General features: G+C 47.0%; 1 protein-coding gene and 1 long non-coding RNA gene across 5 annotated transcripts in view; one reads left to right on the top strand and one right to left on the bottom strand.

Moving 5' to 3' along the window:
- Window positions 1-20,966, bottom strand: part of St3gal3 (ST3 beta-galactoside alpha-2,3-sialyltransferase 3) — a 193,473-nt gene that overhangs the window by 7,980 nt on the left and 164,527 nt on the right. For both annotated transcript variants that reach the window (XM_027937363.3, XM_027937365.3), the window contains 4 exons: window positions 19,332-19,426; window positions 16,345-16,408; window positions 15,242-15,337; window positions 14,786-14,972 (listed from right to left, as the gene is read on the bottom strand). In XM_027937363.3, coding sequence (XP_027793164.1) covers window positions 14,786-14,972; window positions 15,242-15,337; window positions 16,345-16,408; window positions 19,332-19,426 — 442 coding nt within the window. The remainder of the gene's footprint in view (window positions 1-14,785; window positions 14,973-15,241; window positions 15,338-16,344; window positions 16,409-19,331; window positions 19,427-20,966) is intronic.
- The window catches only part of LOC114094279 (uncharacterized), a 46,238-nt gene that overhangs the window by 9,065 nt on the left and 16,207 nt on the right, over window positions 1-20,966 (top strand). For all 3 annotated transcript variants that reach the window (XR_003583002.2, XR_003583001.2, XR_003583000.2), the window contains exons 3-4: window positions 9,372-9,517; window positions 14,802-14,902. This is a non-coding gene — a long non-coding RNA (uncharacterized lncRNA). The remainder of the gene's footprint in view (window positions 1-9,371; window positions 9,518-14,801; window positions 14,903-20,966) is intronic.

Here is a 20,966-nt window from a genome sequence, read left to right as displayed (position 1 = left end):
ATTTGGGAAAAAGATTAATTTACCTTCTCTTCTCTCACATCATACACAAAATAACTAAATGTTAAAAAAGCAAAAAAAAGGGCTGGGGTTGCGGCTCATTGGTAGAGTGCTCGCCTGGTATACATGAGGTACTGGGTTCGATCCTCAATATCATATAAATATAAAGATATTGTGTCCACCCAAAACTAAAAAATAAATATTAAAAAAAAAAGCAAAGAGGGTTGGAGTTGTAGCTCAGTGGTAGAGTGCTTAACTTGCATGCATGAAGCACTGAGTTCGCTCCTCAGCACCACACAAAAATCAATAAAGATATTGTATCCATTTACAACTAAAAAAAAAGGCTGTTAAAAAATAAACAAAAATTTAAAAAAAAAACAAAGAAAAAGAAAAACCAGATGTATACATTAGCACTGAACTTTCCAAACATTAATGCAATAAAGAAGAAAAGATTTGAACTTCATATATTTCAAGTGCTTTGGTACATCAAAAATACAATAAGTAGTCTGGGGATGTGGCTTAGTGGTAGAACATTTGCCTAGCATGACTGAGCCCTGGGTTCCATCCCCAGCACTGCAAAAACAAACATACAAATAAGCAAGCAAAGTTGAAAATTAAGAGGAAGACAAAAAGTGGGAAAAGATTTGTCACAAATAATAAAAAAATTGTATTTTAAAAACTCATGAAAATTCAATAAGATCCCACAAAAATGGATTAAAAGATACAAAAAAGTTAATAAACATGAAAAAAATTGACTCAGTAGTGATGAGGAAATGCACATTAAAATAACGGGATAATTTTTGACCCACTAAATGTCTATGCACGCATGTATATGTGCATCTATACAGGTTTCACAGCATGAGTGGTCGGACGCTGAGGCCCAACTCTCCTATGCTGCCACAGGAGTAAAGTTTGGCACAGCCTTTCCATAAAAAGCAATCTGACAACATGTATCATATCAAAGGCTTCAAAGGTTTTGAAGATGACCCCCAAATTGCCCTTCTAAGATGGGAATGGTGAAGACCTTTGAAAAAGTCAGTTTATTATAGTGTCATTTATAAAAGTGAAAAATCAAGAAAAAACTCTTAACAAAAGTTAAGCGGTTTTGTTGATACACCTATATCATGGAATGTCACAGACATTAAAATTATTTTGTTACACAGATGTACACAACTTACGTAACCAGCCTTCTGTTGTTGGACATCTGAATTGTCTCATGTCCTCAAATCTATTCCTCCTCCTGTATCCCCCTTTCCTCTGCTGTCCTTCTACCTCCCAGACCAGAAACCTGGGAACCAACTTCAGATTCTCCCCCACTCTCTGACACATCTGTCTATTGGTCTCTAGTTCTATCATCTTAGAATCTCACTGTTCCCTGCCCTGCTCCCAAAGCCACTGCTCCCACCTCAGGTTCAGGTCTCGTCTTTCTCCCATCTGCACTGTTGTAATCACTGCTCAGTCTTCCGACTAGAAAAATACCCCAGTAGAGTGATGGGAACATAAATGGTACGCAATAAGTAACTGTTGAATTCCATTCTCTTTTCAACACATACTGAATGAGTCCCCAAAGTGGACTACCTCCTGAACTCCTTCCACTCTGCTCAAGTGATCTAATTACAAATGGGATCACATAACTCTGCCCACAGGAAGCCCTGTCTGCCCCTGGTTTCAGTCTAAGCCTCTCTGAACCATCCCTAGCTAATTCTTGCCTCAGGGCTTCTGCTGCTCCCTATATCTTTCACCTTCCCACCTCTCCCACATGACCCACCCTACTCTCTTCCATCCTCTCCCTCAACTCTTTCCTGACCCCCTGCATCACATGGTAGAACTGACCTCTAACCTTCAAGAGGTGATAAAATATAGACCTGCAGTCCTGGTGTTCAGCTGCAGCTCTGGGCACTTGCTGTGTGGATCCCAGGCAAGTGACACATGGTTTCCTTGTGGGTACGCAGGGGCACTATCAGTGTTTACCTTGTGAGCTGCTGTGGGAATTAAGTGATATAGTTCAGGGTAAGCACACATCAGTGGTGTGCTGTGACCCTGCGCCACAGGGCAGGGCTCCCAGTCTGATTAATTTCTGTAGCCCAGGATCCAGCCTACCTGGGCAAGAGAGAGTGGTGAAATGAGATAGGGTAGTCACAGCAGCCAGCGGCCCCTGCTGGCCTCTTCTGTGGCTGCCCCTTCAGTGGACAGCTGCTCCAGCCATTCCCTCCTCCTGTCTCCCACTTCTGTAGCACATTTCTTTCCTCTGACAGATACTTTCTGTCCTCCATGAGTCAGATCAGCTCAGAGGAGAGGCCTGTGGGGCAAACTTCTCAGCCTTGGCCCATCAGACTGAATGAACAGATGCCAGTTCATGTAGCTCCCATGTCCCTTCTGTCTCTGGGAGAGGGTGTGTAAGGGAGGAAAAAGGAGGGATAGCAGGACCCAGCAGGAATAGGGAGGTGGAGAAATGACAAGACTGTAGGTAGAACTCTGGGCGCCCCAGGGGTGGGACAGCTCCGTACTGGCAGGAACAACAGGTGTCAGCCCAAGTCAAGTGTAGCATATCCCTGTCCCTGGAGGCCCCAACAGTTCCCACCTGGAGCTCCTGTCTGTGCTTGCCCCATCCCCTACCCACACACACACCAAAGAGGAGGAAGGAGAAAGCATAGGGGTAATTCAGAAGGGCATGAGATCCAGGAGCGGGCACACTGGGGGTGTGAGACTAGAGGCTGGTTTAGCAGAAATCTCTTCACCTTTCATCCGCTTCACAGGTACAAATGAAGCAACATGTTCAAGGTCACACAGCCTCCAAGTAGCTGAGCCCAGATTCAAATCTGAGAGTTCTGGCTCCAGAATGGCTGTTCTTTCTGCCACACCATTTATATCATTGCTGTTCCCACTTCAGGAAGTCTGGGGTTTGAAACTAAAGATAAATGAGACCTTCCTTTTGCCTTATGAGAGCTCTACAGTGAGTCAGGGGCTTCTTGGTGACCTATTTTCTGGATGGGATTTGCCAGGACACACATTCATAGCTGATGAGAATCTGAGCTGAATTCAACTCTAGAACCCAGTTCTTTTCATGACGTGGCACCCTCCCCGACACAGTCCTCTTGGACTTTCCCATGGGCTAAAGCCCCATATTTAATCACTATGCAAAACTGTAAGAAATTACCTTATTATCTCAAATCCCTTTAAGAATCTGAAAAAAGCTTCAGTGGGGAAGGGCAAGCTACAGCCTCTCTTTCCACCTTTAATATTTACGGGAGGAGAAATGACTAATTTGACTGCTTAGATTTGAGGATATCAAGTGTGTTGTATTTCCTGGTAGTAAGTGAGAAGTCTCTTACACACACACACACACACACACACACACACACACAGCTCCTCCCGACTCACTGCTTCTCTGCAACAGTGGGTAAACTGAGGCCAGGCTTGTCTCCTGGAAGCCTGACCCCTCTCTGCCCCTGCCCGCTACATGCCCATGCTTTGTAGTTCATAGCACCCTGGGGCTGGAAGTCAGCACTGGCTGAGGATGGTGTTGGGATCCTGGGGGAAGGAGTCATGTGCTTAGGGCTGGAGCCCCAGGGACCCCCATTAGAGAACAGGGACCTGACACACTTGAGTGCTTCTTCTCTTCCTTCCCATCAGTCACGGTCCTGAGGTAGAAAAGCTTCCTCAGGAATCTCAGGGAAAGGAGGAATAGTAAGACCAAGATGTGATTTGTACATTTATTTGTTCCTCTTGGCCATAAAAATATTGGGTACTAACCAAACCTCATACATCTCTCCTAAAAACAAACAAAAAAATCTATGACTCATTTTCTCAAAACAACAAACAAACAAACAAAAAGTACCCCAGCACTGACACATGGCCTTCTGCAGGCAACTGCACAGGCTCTTCAGTGTGGAAAACTGGGGCTCACACCCGATTCCACATCTCTGTGACCTGGGGCACATCACGTCATCTCCTTAAGCCTCAAGTTCCTCTTGCATAAAACAGGGATGACAAGACCTACTTCCCAAAGAGCTGAGAGGATTAAATGAGATGCTGTGTTTTACAGCATCTGGCACAGTGACTGGTATACAGTGAAAGCTTAATAAATCTTACTTATTATGACTGAGTATTGCAGAAGCCAAGAGATTCAAGGGCAGGGTGTGGCTGGCAATGTCAGCTACCACAAAAAAGGCCAGCACTCCTCCACACCTGTGCACATCCTGGTTCTTGAGTAGGAAACCAGATTTCTCCTCTGGCTTCTGCAGGTAGATATTGGGTGCTGGAGGCCTGCTTGTTGCTGGTGACATTGCCAGGTCTGCCACCAGCACAGTCCTATCCCATGAAGCCTGTACTTGCAAGGTTCAAATTTGGCTGTGGCCTCTCAAGTACATTTCTCTGCCTCATGGGACACAATTCAGGGAGGCCTCTCAGGCCAGTCAATGCTGTACCTCTCCTTGAGGCCAGCTGTGGGCTACATTCCTTGCTGAATCCCTCCTCCTCCAGGAATGTGCCTGCCACAGTCAAGTCTGGGCCCAGCTCCTGTCTGTGGAGCTCCTGCCTGTGGAGCTCCTGCTGATGCAACCTGTTCTGCTCTTGTCAGAACAGCCAGAAGCAAGGGGGAAGAGATCTGGGAAGAAAGCACCTTCCCGCCAGGAAGGTGGATGCAGTTTCCCTGCCCCCTGAAGGCAGAGGTCTGGGGGTTAAGATTTCCATGGGCTGCCTTTCTGCAGCCAAGAGTAGGGCAGATGTGTCTACTCCTGCTCCCTGCTGCTACTGCCTGGGACAGGACACCAACTCTCATAGAGTCACTCTAACAGCTACACCTTGCCTATTTTCAATCCATTCACTTCCTGAGTCTGATCTTGATACTTTCAGGTTTAAAATCTTCAGCGGATCCTGCTGTCCTCTGAAACAGCTTGTGTTGACAGCTAAAAGTGAAGGTCTTGGGTTTGAACCCTGATACCCAAACTACTTACTCTGCCAAGGGATAGGTTCTCTAAGCTTTCTAGGTCTCATTATCCTCATCTAGAGAATAAAGATAATAATGAGTTCCTGCTTTTTTAAAAAAATATTTTTTAATTGTAGATGGACACAATGCTTTATTTTGTTTATTTATTTTATTGTGGTGCTGAGGATCGAACCCAGGGCCTTACACATACTAGGCAAGTGCTCTCCCACTGAGCTACAATCCCAGCCCCGAGTTCCTGCTTATAGTGTTTTTGTCATGGCACAAAAAGTCATGCATAAATGTTTTGGCTCAAAGTCAGATCTTCTCAGCTTCTGCTATTATTTGTCATCAAGATAAAGTACAAGTTTCCTGATGTGACTGTGGTTTACCAGACCCTCCAATCTCTGTGTACCCAGTGTCATTTCAGTCTCTGCCACCCTGTCTATGCAGGTCCACCCTTAACATTTGGGGGGTCAGGGACAAAATTACAAATGAACTTAGACATGCTACATGTCTAAAATTTGGAAGTGATAAATCAAGTTGTAAAGCTGTTATAGCCCTCCTGGGACTTAGGGGTGAGCATGGATTTGGATTCTGTCCTCAGGAGGATGGAACTGTACTTGATACTATTAGAAAAAGGAATATGGAAGTCACTAGGACCTGGTAATGGTCTTATACCAGTGCATGGGCCTGGGGTGGGGAGTTTCTTCTTGGCCTCATATGTGCTTCTTCTCTCTATAGCAAAGGCTGTGATGGAGGAGGGTCAGAGTGCAGCTGGGACAGATGCCTCCCGCCCAGGTCTAATGGTAGTACTACCCATGCCACATCTATTATACTGAATTATTAGAATAATGACTTTTAAAATCATCTCCTCCCCCTTGCTTCTCAGCACCACAATAAAATAAATAAACAAAATAATAAACATATTTTTTTAATTTTTTGGTACTGGGGAGTGAATCCAGGGGCACTTAACCACTGAGACACATTTCCAGCACTTTTTTGCATTTTATTTAGAGACAGGGTCTTACTGAGTTAATTAGGGCCTCACTAAGTTGCTGAAGCTGTCTTTGAACTTGTGATCCTCCTGCCTCTGCTTCCTGAGCCACTGGGATTATAGGCATGTGCCACTTGCCCAGCTTGAGTTATTTTTAATTCACTAAATACATCACACGCTTTGTCAATGGTGTTTTCTGTGCCTGAAATACTCACATTCATATGGCCAACTTCTACAAGGGGTTGAAGCAAGTAGACTCCTTAAGGCCTGAGGCTTACTTAAGTACCCTGGAGGTCAAGGGATGAGGTGACCAGACCCTCTTGACCAGGGTGGCATCTGTACCCTTGTTCAGGCCCTGTACCTCTCCTTGACACAGTTACTCCCGGCCCTGTGACTGGGCATTCTGCCCAGTGGGCTGGCAATGTTCACTGCACTCAATCTCACTTCTCAGAAGATGACTGGCACTGCAGATAAGAATGGAGAGTCAGACGTTAGCCTGTCCCACCCAATTCTGACAGTAGTATAACAGGTGGCTGTGGCAGAGTTAGAGCTTCATTTCAGTACCAAACGCTGAATCTGGCGCTGTGTCCACTGCTTTTCCCACAGAGAAATGGGGAGAGCAGCCATGATGGCTGGTCCAGGTGCCCACACCCTCTGCAGGTCCCTGTGCTTCTGCTTCACCCATCCAGTGGTGGAACCATAATTTATATTACAAACTCCTTAGATCATGTTCGTTTTTGGCTACTGTTATGGTCTGGATCTGGATTATCACCCAAAGGCTCACAGGTTGAGGGCTTGGACTCTAATGCTGCACCATTCAGAGATAGGGTTTTGGAGAAGTGATTGTATCATGTCCACTCTGACCACATCAGCAGATTATTCCAATAACTGAATGGACTCCTGGAAGGTGGTGGAACCTGGTTGAAGGGGGTGGGTCCTTGGGGCATGTCCTTGGGGAATATATCTTTCCTCTGGTCGTTTCTTCTCTTTGCTTCCCAGCCACCATAAGGTGAGCAGTTTTCCTCTGCTATTCTCTTCTATGACGATGGTCTGCCTTGCCTCAGGCCCAAAGCAATGGAGCCAGCCCACCATAGACTGAAACCTCTGAAACTATGAGCCAAAATAAATCTTTAAGTTGATTTTCTCAGGTCTTGCCACAATGATGAAAAGCTAACATAGCTAATGTAAATAATACCATAATAAAAATCTGTTTGCACATTTCCCCTTCCTTTAGGAGATGGCTCTTGGTCCCAAGTATAGTTTCCCTTCCAAAAACCTTGTCCCTGTTGATACTATGACCAGTAGCCTTTGATAGCGCCTTTGAGAGTACTCTTGCTAGTATCCTGTAGTGTAATTTAAACACATTATTTGAAATATGCATCTCCTGTCTGTAAGCTGCTGGGGTTCCAGTGTTTTCTTGTCCACCTCATAATAATAACCCTTTGTCATATTTTCTAAATCTACTTTTCAAAGTTGTGTATTAGTCCTTGGGTTTGTTAGTTTAAATCAGCATGTTATCAAACTGGATTTTTTTTTAGCACTCTGTGCTTTAAAAAGATTTCTTTCCCTCCTGAGATTTGATTTCTATTTTATTTTCCTCAAAATTGTCTTTAGTTGTATTTTTCGATTTTACATTTTAGTCCATTGGATTTTGTTGTATGCTATGAGGAGAGGGTCAAAAAACCTTTTGAAAGCTATATTTGGAAAAAGCAAAGAACAAAAAGAGGCATCGGCCTGGGGCGGACTTTGTGATGCTGTTAGACAAAGAGGCAGAGTGCCAGGGACTGTTTAGTTTTCATTTCTTTATCAAGAAGAATGATCTCGGAACTGCAGAGAGAAGATCAAACATGGTGAAGGGGAAAGATATTTCCAGAAGAGGCAAGAAGAGAGCTAGAGGATGCAAGTTTCCGAATCCAAAAGAATCATCTCCAGTGGTAATGAGAGCAGGGGAGCCTAGTTGTGGGGAAAGAGCCCTCCCTGACTGGGAGCCGCAGGTCTGGGGTCAGAATTCTGACTCTCCCTTGCTCTGGGCCTCAGTTTCCAAATTTATTTATTCACTTTGAAACACTTTGCTGGAGGTGCTGGGCTTAAGGAGATAAAACAAGACTGTTCTTGGCCCCCCAGAGGAGCATCTAACGCAGCCCTGGGAAGGGGTCAGGCCTTGAAATAGGATTCACACTGTGGTACTGCCAGAGTGGAATGCATTGCTGGGTGCAAAGTGGTGAGGACAGCTGGGCTGAGTGGCACTCATCTGTAATCCCAGCGACTCGGGAGGCTGACACAAGAGAATCGCGAGTTCAAAACTAGCCTCAGCAAAAGCATGGCGCTAAGCAACTCAGTGAGACCCTGTCTCTAAATAAAATTCAAAATAGGGCTGAGGATGTGCTCAGTGGTCGAGTGCCCCAGAGTTCAATCCCTGGTACTAAAAAAAAAAAAAAAAGAGAGAGTGGCAAGGACAAGGGGGCACTGGAAGAAGCTAGCTCTTGGAGTGCTGTGCTATGGATTTTTTAATTTTATCCTGCAGGCCAATGGTTCTTCCCCTTGAGCTTATATCCAAGTCACTGGGAGGGTTTGTTAAAACAGACTGCTGGGCTCATTCCCAGTTTCTTATTCAGAAATTCTAGGGTGGGCTCCTCCCCTAAAAAGTTTCCAGGTGATATTAATGCTGCTGGTACCTAGACAAGGGGCAATCACGAAGAGAGAGAACAAATCAGTCAAATGTACACTTTGCAGGACTAGTGAATAAAGAAGTGGAGAATGTATTGGAGGGAAACCTGATAAGGGTCAGGGAAATAGGAAGCTGCTGAACTAGTCTAAGCAAGTAGGTGTAGAAGAGGCATGGATCTGGAGACTGACTGATTGCAGTCAGGGCAAAGAAGATGGGGGAATCAAGGAGGCTTCCAGGGTTGGGGCCACAGGCTTGTAAGAACAAAGAACTGTCCCCAGAACCTAGCACTATGCCTGGTACATAGTAAATACGCCCTGGATATCTGCCAAGAAAGTGGTTCCTTAATGAGAGGGCAGAGGTTGTATCCGCTGGATTTAGGATCAGAAAGTCACTGCTGGTACAGGGATGGGTTTGGAAACTAGGCTGGAGGGGCTGAGAAACAGAAGGAGGAAAAACAAAACAAACCCCAAAACATGGGGATACCAGGTCAGGAGGAGAAAGGAGAGAGGGAGAGAGGTGAACATGAGCTCGAGGGCTTTTATTTTCAAGGTGAGAGAGACTTGAACAAATTTATAGATGTGAGAGGAGGCTCAATAAAGAGGTGAGAAAGAAACAAGTGAAGAAAGATAGCTCCTGATGAGGGGAGAGGAGAGGTGAAGGCTTAGGAGAAAATGGACCCTGGATGGACAGTGGAAGAGGAAAGGAGGGCCAGATGCAAGGATGTGTAGAATGGAGATGGGAAGTCACAGGTTTTGACTAATGGCACCTTTACTTTCCCTCTGCAGCTGGATGTGAGGTTTGCTTGGGGTAGGGCTGGACAGAAGGAAGAGAGGAGGCATGGCTAAGCTGAAGATGATGAAGGCAGAGCTGTGAGAAGACCAACAACCAGACATAAGACACAGGGCAGAAGTGGCCCCAAGGTACCAGCAAGGTACCATCATGGGTTACAACCTCAGCTCTAAGTTATTTCTCTCTCCTGGTGACTAGACTGACTGGATGCAGGGAGGGGGTGGTGGGGGTGAGGAAACTGTCGAGTGGGACATGGGATTTCACATGACTTTGGTGGTAGATTTGGATTTGAAAGAAAGAATCACTGACTAAAGGAGAAGTGTTACAGTGCAGTTGGTGAAAGTGGTCCAAAATGTGGCTCTGCCACTTACTAGGACTCAGTACCTGTCTCCCGGGGTTGTTAGATGGCGGGCTGAGATAACACACACACACACACACACACACACACACACGTAGCCCAGGGCCTGGCACGTAGAGAGGCACAGTAAACAGTAGCTCTCAGCGTTCTCTCAGGCCATGGCAGATAGGAGCTGAGCCATGAAGGACTCTAAGCAGCAAGGTATGTAGTCAGGTCAGATTTACTTCTTAGGAAGATCCCTGGAGCAGTCAGATTTGAGTTTAAATTTGGCTCTGCTACTTAATTAGATGTGTGACCTTAAGTAAGCAACTCAACCTCTCTGTGCTTCCATCTCTCTCATGGGGATAATTATGCCTATTACTGTAAGGAAAGCTGGGAAATGGAAGAGCTTAATAAATGACAGCTCTGATGTTGATGACAGAATGACAGAGGAAGAGAGGAAAAAAAGCAAAAAAGGGGACAGGAGAAGGAAGTGAGGGAGTAAAAGAAGAGAATGACAATAATAATTATTATGAGACACAGTAACCAGATGGTCACAGATGGCAGTGATGAAAGGTGCAGATGGTGGGTGGTGTTGACACGAGCCCCATTCCTGAGGTGGAGGAGCAATGGCCAGGAGGCAGTATGAGGAGGAAGCATGAAGTCCTCTGGGCCCTCGCAGGGAAGAAATGGCTATAGCCACTGGAGATGGCTGCAAAGGAAATGGTACACCAGGAGGCAGGGAGTGGAGCCTATGGTTTCTGGCTCTGCCTTTGGGGCCACAGTGTAGGCCCTGTCCCAAGTCTCCTCAGGTTAGGTGGTGCCCAGGCTGGGATCCTTCTGGGCAGAGTTCTTTTAGGTCTGAACAAAGGAAAGGCTCAGGTGCAGTTGGGCATCTAATCCCCAGCTTGGACCTGGTCCAGTAAGGCCTCACATTCAGGGATCTGGTGACTTTGTTTGCCCTGTGAATTTCTCAGACTGCTAGCGCATACCTGCTGCCATTCTCCAAGGAGGCTCCTGTCTCCTCCTCCTCTACGTCTGGCCTCTGATCCCTGCTTTCAGGTCACCACCCAGCTTAGGCCCTACAGTGTGGACAGAAAAAGGCTTTGTGTCCCCATGCAACAGAGCTTTTCTAATAGTAACACCACTACCAATAACAAAAAATAGCAAATAACATCAATATGTGCCTTAGGCTGAGAACTTACTACAGTCTCTGTACTAGGTGCTTCTCAATTTCATCTTATTTAATTTTTAAAATAACTGTAAAAGATGGGCAGTACCATTACTGTTGTATAGTTGAGACTAAATCTAAGGGGGCAGGAAATATAAGGTAATCCAGGTAATAAAGGACATAGTCTAAATTTAAACCAAAGTCTATATAACTATACAGCCTAAACCATTTGACCTTCTTAAAACATGTTGTTTCTTTCAGGGACCTAGTCCCCCTGAGCATGAATGTGGGGCCACAGCTGGCCTCTGAGATCTTTCCTTTCCTCCCTCCCAACCCAGGGAGTAAACTACGGCTAGAAGGTCCAGCTTAGTCCAGTATGTTCAGGTGCCAATCCCCAGCCCTTTTCCTCTCCCTTCTCCCTGCAGGGCTAGAACCACATGCACACTGACCTGGCCCAGTGCTGGATGGGCCCTTCATCTGGACAGCAGATGGGGTGTCTCCAGCCTTTGTCCAGCACTAGGAGCCTCCTCCTAATGCACAGGCCACAGCAACTGAGACATTCAGCAGCACTCTGACACACGGCCGGGCTGTGCCCTGAATGGAGTGCTGTCTCTGTGGGCCTCTGCACATGCTGTTCCTCTTGCTTGTAACACCTTTCACCTAATTGTTCCTAACTTTTCCTTTAGGGTCCAGCTCAGTAGTACCTCCTCAAGGAGGCTTTCTGTCTCTCCCTGCCTGCCCCAAGGGTTGCTTTAGGAATGTCCCCCTCACGGTACCTACCACATTGCACGGTGACTCTAGTTTTAAAACTGTCTCTTCCTCTAGATTGTAAGCAACTCTGAGTTGAAAACAGTGTTGAATTTATTCTGTCTGGATCCCCCGGGGCTAGTGCAATGCCAACACACCTCACTAATGCCTGGCAAATGCATGAGTGCAAGGGGGATGGCTGCAGATATCTTAAGTGTTCCTCAAAAAGCTGCCCCTTCCCATTAGGGTTCATATAGGGCAGCACCTCCACATCCCCCGCCTTTTAGCCTCAGCTTCCCTACTCAACCATCAACTGGTACTATCCTGAGTACACAAGGCTTACTAGGAACTTCTATACCTGCTTGCTGGCTTGGCCAAGGTTCCTAGGACTGGGGAGATCTTTTGGTAACTTGTTGGAGTTATTTGTGCTACTGCCCAGTGAATCAGGGAACCAAATGGCTACATATGGTGAAGAGGAAAGCTCCCATGTGATAAGAAAGTTTGGCCAATCTTGTGCAAAGGTAGCCTGGTATGGCCTTCCTTTCCCATATCTTCTCCCTTCCCATTCCACATCAGGACTCCTGGGTACTTGAAAGGTACCCGCTGTTAAGTTACTGCTTATATAGCAAGCAGTGGGCAACAGCTGTAACTGAGGTCTAATACCTGTTCCAGCCCTGCCCAGCCAGGCTCTGGCTCCCACTATTGTGGAGCTGCCTCTTGCCATAACTCTGCAGGTAAGGCTCTTGACAGTTGTAGAATTCACCAGTAGCTAGAAGCTGCATGGCCAGGACCCATTGCTGCAATAGCAGAACAAGACTATGGCTGGGCCCTATGGCAAGGCACCAGGCATGAGTGGCCTGGAGAAGCAGCCTGGCTCACATTACCTGGGTCTCAGAGGCCAGAGACATGGGAGTAGAGCATGGAGAGGTCATGGAAGACCCTTGGGCTGGAAAAGGGCACTACAGAGGCCTCTGGGTAATACTGGGCCCAGGCAGGCCAACTCCAGGTGCTGGGAGAGGTGAGACCATGGGCATTCCTCTGGCGGCTCACTCTAGGCCCAAACCACCTGTGACTCTGGTACTGCAGAGGACTCCTTAATGTCACCTCTGTCTCCTTCCCACTCATGCCCACCCACTCTGGGAAGGAGTTCTCACCCACACGAGGCTGGCCCAGGATTCCTGATGCATGGCCAGGACAGGCTGAGCAGGGGCCTCAGCACTCTACTGCTCACCCCACTTCTCTAGGACCTTGACCTCCTGCTGCCAAGGCCAAGTCAGGTGGAAAGCTCCTCAGTTTTCAGGGAGCAGTGAGGCCCCGCTACCTGCTTCCTCCGACTCTAGCTGGCTTCCTTGTTTCCTTCTTTCCTTTTTCCCTTGGATGAACTATAAGATCCTTGACTTGACTGGCCATGATGCTCTTGGAAGGAACAAGTAGCAACACCTACCTGGCTGGCCCTGACTTGTTTGGACTGCCAGGCTTTTCCCAGTATGCCCATCAGGAAGCAGGACTGGTGTTCAAGCCAATTCTAGATTGAGCCCATATAATTTATGGTGCCTGGGCACTGAGGGATAAAAACCAGTGGGGTCGGGGCTCTGTCCTTTGGGAGCTCCAGCCTTGAGGGAGGCCTGGGGCTATGACATGTGTTTGTGGGGAGAAAATGGACATGGTAGGAGGGGAAAGGGAGATGGGCAAGAGGCCTGAGAAAGCAGCCCCTAGAACTCCTAGGGTTCACCAAGGCAGACCCAGTTTTCACCCATATTTCCCTTGAAAGTGTCTACCAATTAGCTCTAGGGACACTAATGTGGGCTCTAGGATTCTGATAACAGAGGGGTTACTCCCTCAGCCGCCATTCTCTGCCTGGTCTGTGCAGATATGGGCTGCTTGAAGCCAGGCTGGCTGAAGGCTAATGGTCACTGTTGCCTGGCTCTTTCCTTCCCTTTGGGAAGTTGGATTGGACATAGTAGAGCCCAGCAGCCTTATTCAGCCTGGTTTTGAGATGGGCTCCCTTCCCCACTGGCCCACCTACCTGAATTTCTGGACCTGACTTCTGTCTTCTCTCTTGCTTGCTACCTACTTGACACTGCCTGCATTTGGCCTTGCTTGGGAAAGGGCTGTGGAGTTAAACCAAATTGCACTGAGACCCCCACAGGCAGGTTTAGCTGTTCCCACCCCCAACTCTCCTCTAAACCTCCAGAAAGAACAACTAGCGTCTTAGTGTAGGCAGAGGGCCATTTGTCATCAATCTCTGGTAAGAGGTTTAAGTATCAGAAGATGAATGGCCTGTGGTCTGTAGCACCCCTCCCCTCGGGTTGCTGGTGACAGCTGGAGGGGAGGAGAGTGGGGATGGACCCAGAACAAATTGGCAGGTGTTCCTGTAGGCCCAAAGCTGGGAAACAGAGGTCTCAGGAGAGAACTCAGTGGGTGGTCTACTCTGACCCTACTCTGCCACATGAGCTCTTTAAAGAAATGGGTGCAGACCTTGCCTGCCCAGAATAGTGAGTACAGAATCTGTTCATACCCAAAGACTAGAACCAGACTCAATGGCAGGATAGGGACCCAGCTATAGGTCAGGGGAAGCAGACCTGGACTAATGGTTCTGGGAGATGGAACCCTCAAATTGAGAGGCCTGCTGTTCCTGAAGAATGGTACCAGGGCCCACATCAAGCCTTCCTCCCTTCCTTGAGAAAGAGGGCAAGACCCAGAAGACCAGAGTCAGAGAGAACTCATGAGAAAAGTGGAGATCAGGGAGGAAGCTGCAGGGCCAGGGCAGGAGAATGTAAAGATGGGATTAATACAGGGCCTGTGGCCTTAGAGATGACAGCTTTCCTTCGTTGGGGACCTAAGGCCAAGGGAAGGCCCCTGGAGGCTGTTGGGGTCTGGCCAGAGAAGGCTGGGAAATGGTTTGCCCTAGGAATCTGGAGGCAAGGAGCAAGCAACAGGCATTTCAGTGCCAGGAGCCTGGTCTGGGACCCTGTCACCTCCTGGCCTCTGCCTTTTGGTTGCATTTATTATCTTTCAGCCTTGGGTCATTGATGCTTATTTTGAAGACTCCTGCTTATGTTTCATGGGGTTCAGGGGAGGGACTGACTTGGAAACTGGGGGATCCAGGGCCAGGCCTAGGGTAAGGGGGAAGGAACTGGTGCTGGGGAGCTCACCACTCTCTCCTTGTAGACGATGTACTTCAACCACTTGAAGTCCTGCCACTTGAAGCCAGCGAGGACAAAGAGAGAGTCACGCTCATACTGTTCAGGTCGCTGCATGGCGCCCTCAGGGTAGGTGATGCGCAATGTTGTTTTGCTGCCCACGTCCTTTTCGAAGCCCTTCACTGGTGCTGAGTTCAGTCTACAGAGAATAGGCTCAATCAGAGCCTGCCTTGGGCCTATGTTTGGGGAAGCGCTGTGACCCCCTTATAACCCAGGTGCAGAGAATAGGGAGTTCACATCTGGTGTCACCTAGTTGTCTATTTCAAAACCCTCCAACCAAGCATTCTTGAGGCTTCTGTTGACCTCAAGCCCAAGTGATCAGATGGACAGAGAGTTCTCAGTGGGCTCAGGGACTGGGGTTTGGGCCAGGTCACTCAGGTGCCCATGACACTGGTGTGGGGAGCTTACCTGACTACGATGTCATAGTCATCAATTCGTGATCCCAGAGACTTGTTGGCAAGGACACCTCCATTGCCCACAATGATGCAGCGACGGCAGCGGAGGCTGAGGAGAAAGAGGTGGAGGCCTGTGGAGAGCTGTCTCCCAGACCTCTTTCCTTCTGTCTCTTTGGCCCTTGACCTATACCATCTGCCAGAACCACATTGGGATAGAGGAAGACAAAAGGGGTCTTGGCAGTATTTCTTTCTTTTTTAAAAAAATTATTTTATTATTTTAGTTATAGATGAACACAGTACCTTTATTTTATTTATTTACTTTTATGTGGTGCTGAGAATTGAACCCATTGCCTCACATGTGCTAGGTAAGTGCTCTACTGAGCTACAGCCCCAGCCTCCTGGCAGTATTTCTAAGAGTCCAAAATCATACTGTGGGAAGCTGGCCTCTGGGACTCTCCAATATCCTGAGGGAAACAGGTATAGGGGGCTTGGGGACTTGACTCAGAGATGAAGAGTGCGTGGTAAGATAGCATTCTGGGTAAAGGTTTCCAAGGGCTGGAGGGTGTTTTAGGCATCTAGAGGGTCCAGGATAAAGAAAAACAAGGACAGGGAACTAGAAAACAAGGACAGGAGTCTAGGACTCGGGGCCCCAGGACTCAGGGCTTGGCTTATTTTTAACTCAGAAGCACTCAGGCTCCCAGTAGCCACCAGAGAGTCTACTCATTCTGTTTCTGCCACCTCTGATCCTGGAGCTTCCCTGCTCCAGGATCTGTTAGCTTCATAGCCATCACTGCCTCCTGGACATGAGCCTTGCCCCTACCACCCCTCAATCTCATGGACCAGGCTGATTATGACCCCAGTATGTTCAGGTCTAAACCTCAAACCTGATGCTTGCGGATTCAGAGTCTTGTCTGAGAGGCTGACGGTTCCCAGGGATTCAAGTCCAGTGCAGTGCATCCACTTACCTGCTCCACCCACACCAGTGTGTGTACTACTGTAGGTCACATGTGCAGATATGCTGGAGAATCTGGCCATGTCCAGGAAGGCCAGCTGGACTTCAACACCTGGCATTTTCCAGGCATTTGGGGCCAGCAGACTGGACAGCAAGGGGCTCACCTGTCCAAGGCAGGAGTCAGGCGATACTCTTTGGTGACTGACAAGATGGCTTTGATCAGATTGTCTGTGGACAAAGGTAGGAGTTATTAGAGGGTCATTTACGTTCCCATAAAATGCTTGCTAATGACCCTATTGGAAAGCACAAGTTCCTGGGGTCACAGTGAAGGCAGGGGTGGGGAGAGGAAGCTATGTTGGGCCAGGTCACTACAACTTTCTCCCTGAAAAAGGAGACAGAGGCAGGGAGACAGGCAGAAATATCTCCACCAGGAGCCAGTCCTCTAACCCTAGCATGCAAGTTCTTCCCAGGACTTCTTCACCCTCCTTGGAGACTCACTGGACTTTGAGACTCTGTAGTCAGGCCCAGGACGTGTGTTCCTAGGCCAGGGCCTCGCCTGGAAGCTGAAGCATCTCAGTCTCCTCCAGAAATGGAAGTCCCTACCCAGAGTCAGAGACCATGATGTGCTTACCTCTGTGCCCCACCAAGTAGACTCCAGGAACAAATGAGAAAAGCAATGATGAGGAGCACAACCAGGAAGACACTTGCTTGTTTCTGGTACTGCCTTTTCCTCGCTTCCTCCCTCTCACACTGCCAATCTCCAACCCTGCTCTTTGTCAGGTGGCCTTTCTTTAACCTCTTTACTCTCTGCAGCCTGGCACCTGCCCACCCGCACTCTGCTCAGGCTGCTCTCCACAAGGACACCCGGGATCTCTGTGCTCTTAGATCCTGTGACAACTACTCAGATCTCATCTTCTTGGCCTCTTTGTTTCTGACAATGGTTTCTGCTCTCCTTCTGAACTCTGCTACATAAAAAAGTCAGATCACAGAGCTCTTAACTCTTTAAGCTTTCGTTTCCTCATCTCTAAAATGAAGATGGTAATTCCTACCATATAGAGTTGTCAGAAAGATAGAAACTAATGTACATAAAAATCTAAAGATAAATTGGGTGTTGGCCACAAAGGAAATCGCCTTAAAAATACCAAATAAGGATATAGGTATGCATAGACTAGGTTCTTGCAACTCTACTCTAAGTGGCACAAAACTGAAAAACATATTTATACAAGCATGTTTACTGCAAAACTGTAATAGCAAAACATTGGTAGCAACCTAAATGTCCAAAGGAAAATATCACATGTGGTACACGAAACATTACAGAGTAGTCAAAATAAATAAATAAAATAAAATAAACAAATCAATGACCTAGAGCAATAGGTATCCATGGAAATAAAGCTAAAAAAATTAGCAAAGAGGGGCTGGGGTTGTGGCTCAGCAGTAGAGCACTCGCCTAGCACGTGCAAGGCCCTGGGTTCAATCCTTAGCACCACATAAAAATAAATAAGTAAAATAAAGGTATTAAAAAATTAGCAAAGAAACTGGTTTGAAGAATATACACACACACAAATGTATATATAATGATATGCATATGTAAAGCTTAAAACATGCAATATCTATCTATCTATCTATACACACGTATATTTTTTCTTTTGGTATTGGGGATTGAACCCAGGGTATGTTACCCACTGAGCTACATCTCCAGTTCTTTATTTTGAGGTAGCATCTTGCTAAATTGCTATGGGTGCCCTTGAACTTCTGATTTTATAGGTGTGTGCAACCACACCTGACCAAAATCAACATATTTTAAACGGTCTTCTAAATATGTTGCATCTGAGTGTGATGGCACACCACTAACTGGCCAAGCAAGGTTAAGATGTGGATGGGCCTGGTTTTCTAGGAGGGATTCTTAAAAACAAACAAACAAACAAAAACCCATATATATGTATGTTGTAGTTGGACACAATACCTTTATTATTTTATTTATTCATTTATATGTGGTGCTGAGGATCGAACCTAGGGCTTCACACATGCTAGGGGAGTGCTCTACCACTGAGCCTCAACCTCAGCCCCTCTAGGAGGGATTCTTTATAGAAAGGGCACTCATAAGCACAGCTGCTCTCTTGCTGCTGGCTAGTGGTTCTGTATTGGTCTTCCCTGGTCTTTATAGCTGTATGATCAGTCTAGAAGTGTGGATTTAGGAGAAAAGAGCAGGCTGCTTGGCTATGTGCATCCAGAAGGAAGGAGTTCCTCGCATGGCTCCATGCCCTTGGAAGCTTAAAATCAAAGTGTCAGTTTGTCAGCATTCTTGCTGGTCACTGTCTTCTTTTTGGGTGGGATGGCTGAATAGAGGACTTAGACATTCTTGAGTTTCCTGGCCAAATGATACCACCCCTATAACAGCTGTTTTAATTCTGACCACAATCTATACAATAGTACGATACTTTCCATTTAGCTGATGAAGAAACTAAAGCATAGACTGGCTAAGTAGTGGTCCAAGGTCACAGCTTGTAAAGAGGTAGTATGGAGATCTGATGTGTCTGACTTTAAGCCCAGCTCTTTCCCACCAGACCACAAAACAGCACAGGAACTCAACTCAGAAGCAGAAGTGTTAAACCATTAAGGGTGGGAAGTCTTATTAGGAGGGAAAAGGTGTGGGGAGGTCCCTAAGTTGATGGAGGGGGTAGTTTCTGAGAGCATGGGGGGAAAGGTTAGCCACAGACAGAACAAGAATAGTTGGAAGGGAATCTAGGTCAGGGTGGAGGACATGAGGCATGGATGTTTCTGGGGGGTGGCCTCTGGTTTGCCCATCACATCTAGTATTCTATATAATGTCTGGCAACTCTCTTCTGTGATCTCACCGTATCTTGTGTTTCCCCCTGGCAGAGCCCTTCTGTCCTGCATTCTGAGTACCTGTATTTCCATTAAACTAGAATTATTTGAGGAGAGGAATGGTATCCATCTATGTCACTGTTATAGACCCAGCCCCTGGTAAAGCGGCAGGTTCTGTAAATATTCCATTAAAGAAGTATGAGAAAAGGAAGGAGGAAACAAGGTGCCGCTGAGAGCGGGATTTCTGAGGCTATAGTGCTGTCCTGAAGTATAGGCAGACAGTTAGGGAATGAGATGTTAGTGTAGGTCAGGGTTCCCAACATACCTTGACCTTTAATCCCAAAAGGCGGCACAAACTCCCGAATCCTAGCCCACTTGCGAAAGGAGTCATCCAGGAACATGGGTGCTGGCTTGGAGAACCTGGAATACAACAGGGCTTTGAGGATCACAAAAATGCAATAGGCTGGAGCACTGGTTGGCTCTTCCGTGCATCAGTCTTGGAGATGGGCCTGTGGGAAGCCACTGTCCACATTCCAGCATACCTGCCCCACCCCAGCCTATTCACTAGGTAGCTGCTGATCTTGTTGAGTGGAGCCTGAGTCTGAGGGAGCAGGCCTGATCAGTCTTTATTTGGCCAGCTGTAGGAGTGGAGGGACCAGATTTGCTGAGTGAGCTTAATGTCTCAGAGCTGGAAGCTCCCTGGAAGGTTATCCACGCATCCATCTACAGTCACTGCTGCCCACTCTGTTCCTGCAGTCTGGGAACATGGGGATAAGAGGCTGTCCAGTCAGCAGAAAAATATCCAAAAGTACAGCCAGCGCAAGGAGACAAGAATTTTAGAGAAGATTCTGGGAGGTAGACCACCCAGGGTGAAGAAGAAAGCAAAGCAGGGTAAAAGTTATAAGAGATAGAAGTTTGGTAGGAAACAGAAAAAGCAAAGTCCTGTGATTAGGATGCAGGGCTGATAGGTGAGTTTTCAGATTAGAAGGGACAGAAATGAATTTTTTTTTTTTTTTAAGGGTCAAGGATTAAACCCAAGGCCTTGCTCATGCTAAACAAGTACTCTGCCACTGAGCTAAACCCCCAACCCCTGGAGTACATTTTTTGATGGAGAGAAGGAAAGAGCTCCAAGTTTAAGGGGAGAGGTTCATTTTGGCCTAGAGGAGAAATAGGAGGGGTAGGGTGAGAGAGGAGAGAGAAATCAAATGTCACTGTTCTTGGGCAGGGCAGGCTGCAATCTTGGGAAGATGGGATGAGGTCTGCAGAGATGCAAAGGGAAATGAGGCACAGAGGTAAAGGCACAGGAGAAGTCAACCTCTTTCAAGATGCTTGGAGAACTGCACTGTACATGGACTCTAACTTGGGCACTCCAGCCCAGATGATGGCCAATTCCAGTGACTTACTGTGTGCTGACAGTCTTGCTGTGGGGGCTACTTAGGGCCTTTCTGACTAAGCCTAGGTCTTAGTGGTTCTGCCCTTACTCTAACTCAACCTGAATCAGCCTGTTGAATAACAGGAAGCCCCAAAACTAGAATCTGCCTCTCCTAACATAAGCATCTATTTCTTATCCCCATCATCACTACCACCATGATACCCATGTCCCAGGAGGAACAGGATCAGTGATTACTCAGGTCTTATTTATTAGAAACTTTGACATGAACTTGAAAGAGGAGGAAAATGTTCAGTCCTGCTCCCTCCCCCACTGCTTATTGCTAAGAGATGTCAACACTCCATAGCTCCTCAAGCTGAGAATGGCTTTCCTTTAGACTCCTGGGTGCCAGCAACTGAGTGAGTGCAATTCCCTTGTGTATGAGGACAACGCTTATTTCCTGTGCCTAGTACACAAGATCTAAGTAAATTAATATGCTTGAGGTTTCACCAGAGGCACTGAGGATCCTGGCCAGGTTGTGAGTGATATCAAAGGGAACAAAGTCCCTTGATATCCCTGCATCAAGAATTG

This window comes from Marmota flaviventris, chromosome 10 (assembly GCF_047511675.1).
Source record: "Marmota flaviventris isolate mMarFla1 chromosome 10, mMarFla1.hap1, whole genome shotgun sequence".
NCBI lineage: Eukaryota > Metazoa > Chordata > Mammalia > Rodentia > Sciuridae > Marmota > Marmota flaviventris.
The sequence above is the reverse complement of the archived record's forward strand: the minus strand, read 5'-3'. Positions and strand labels throughout refer to the sequence as shown.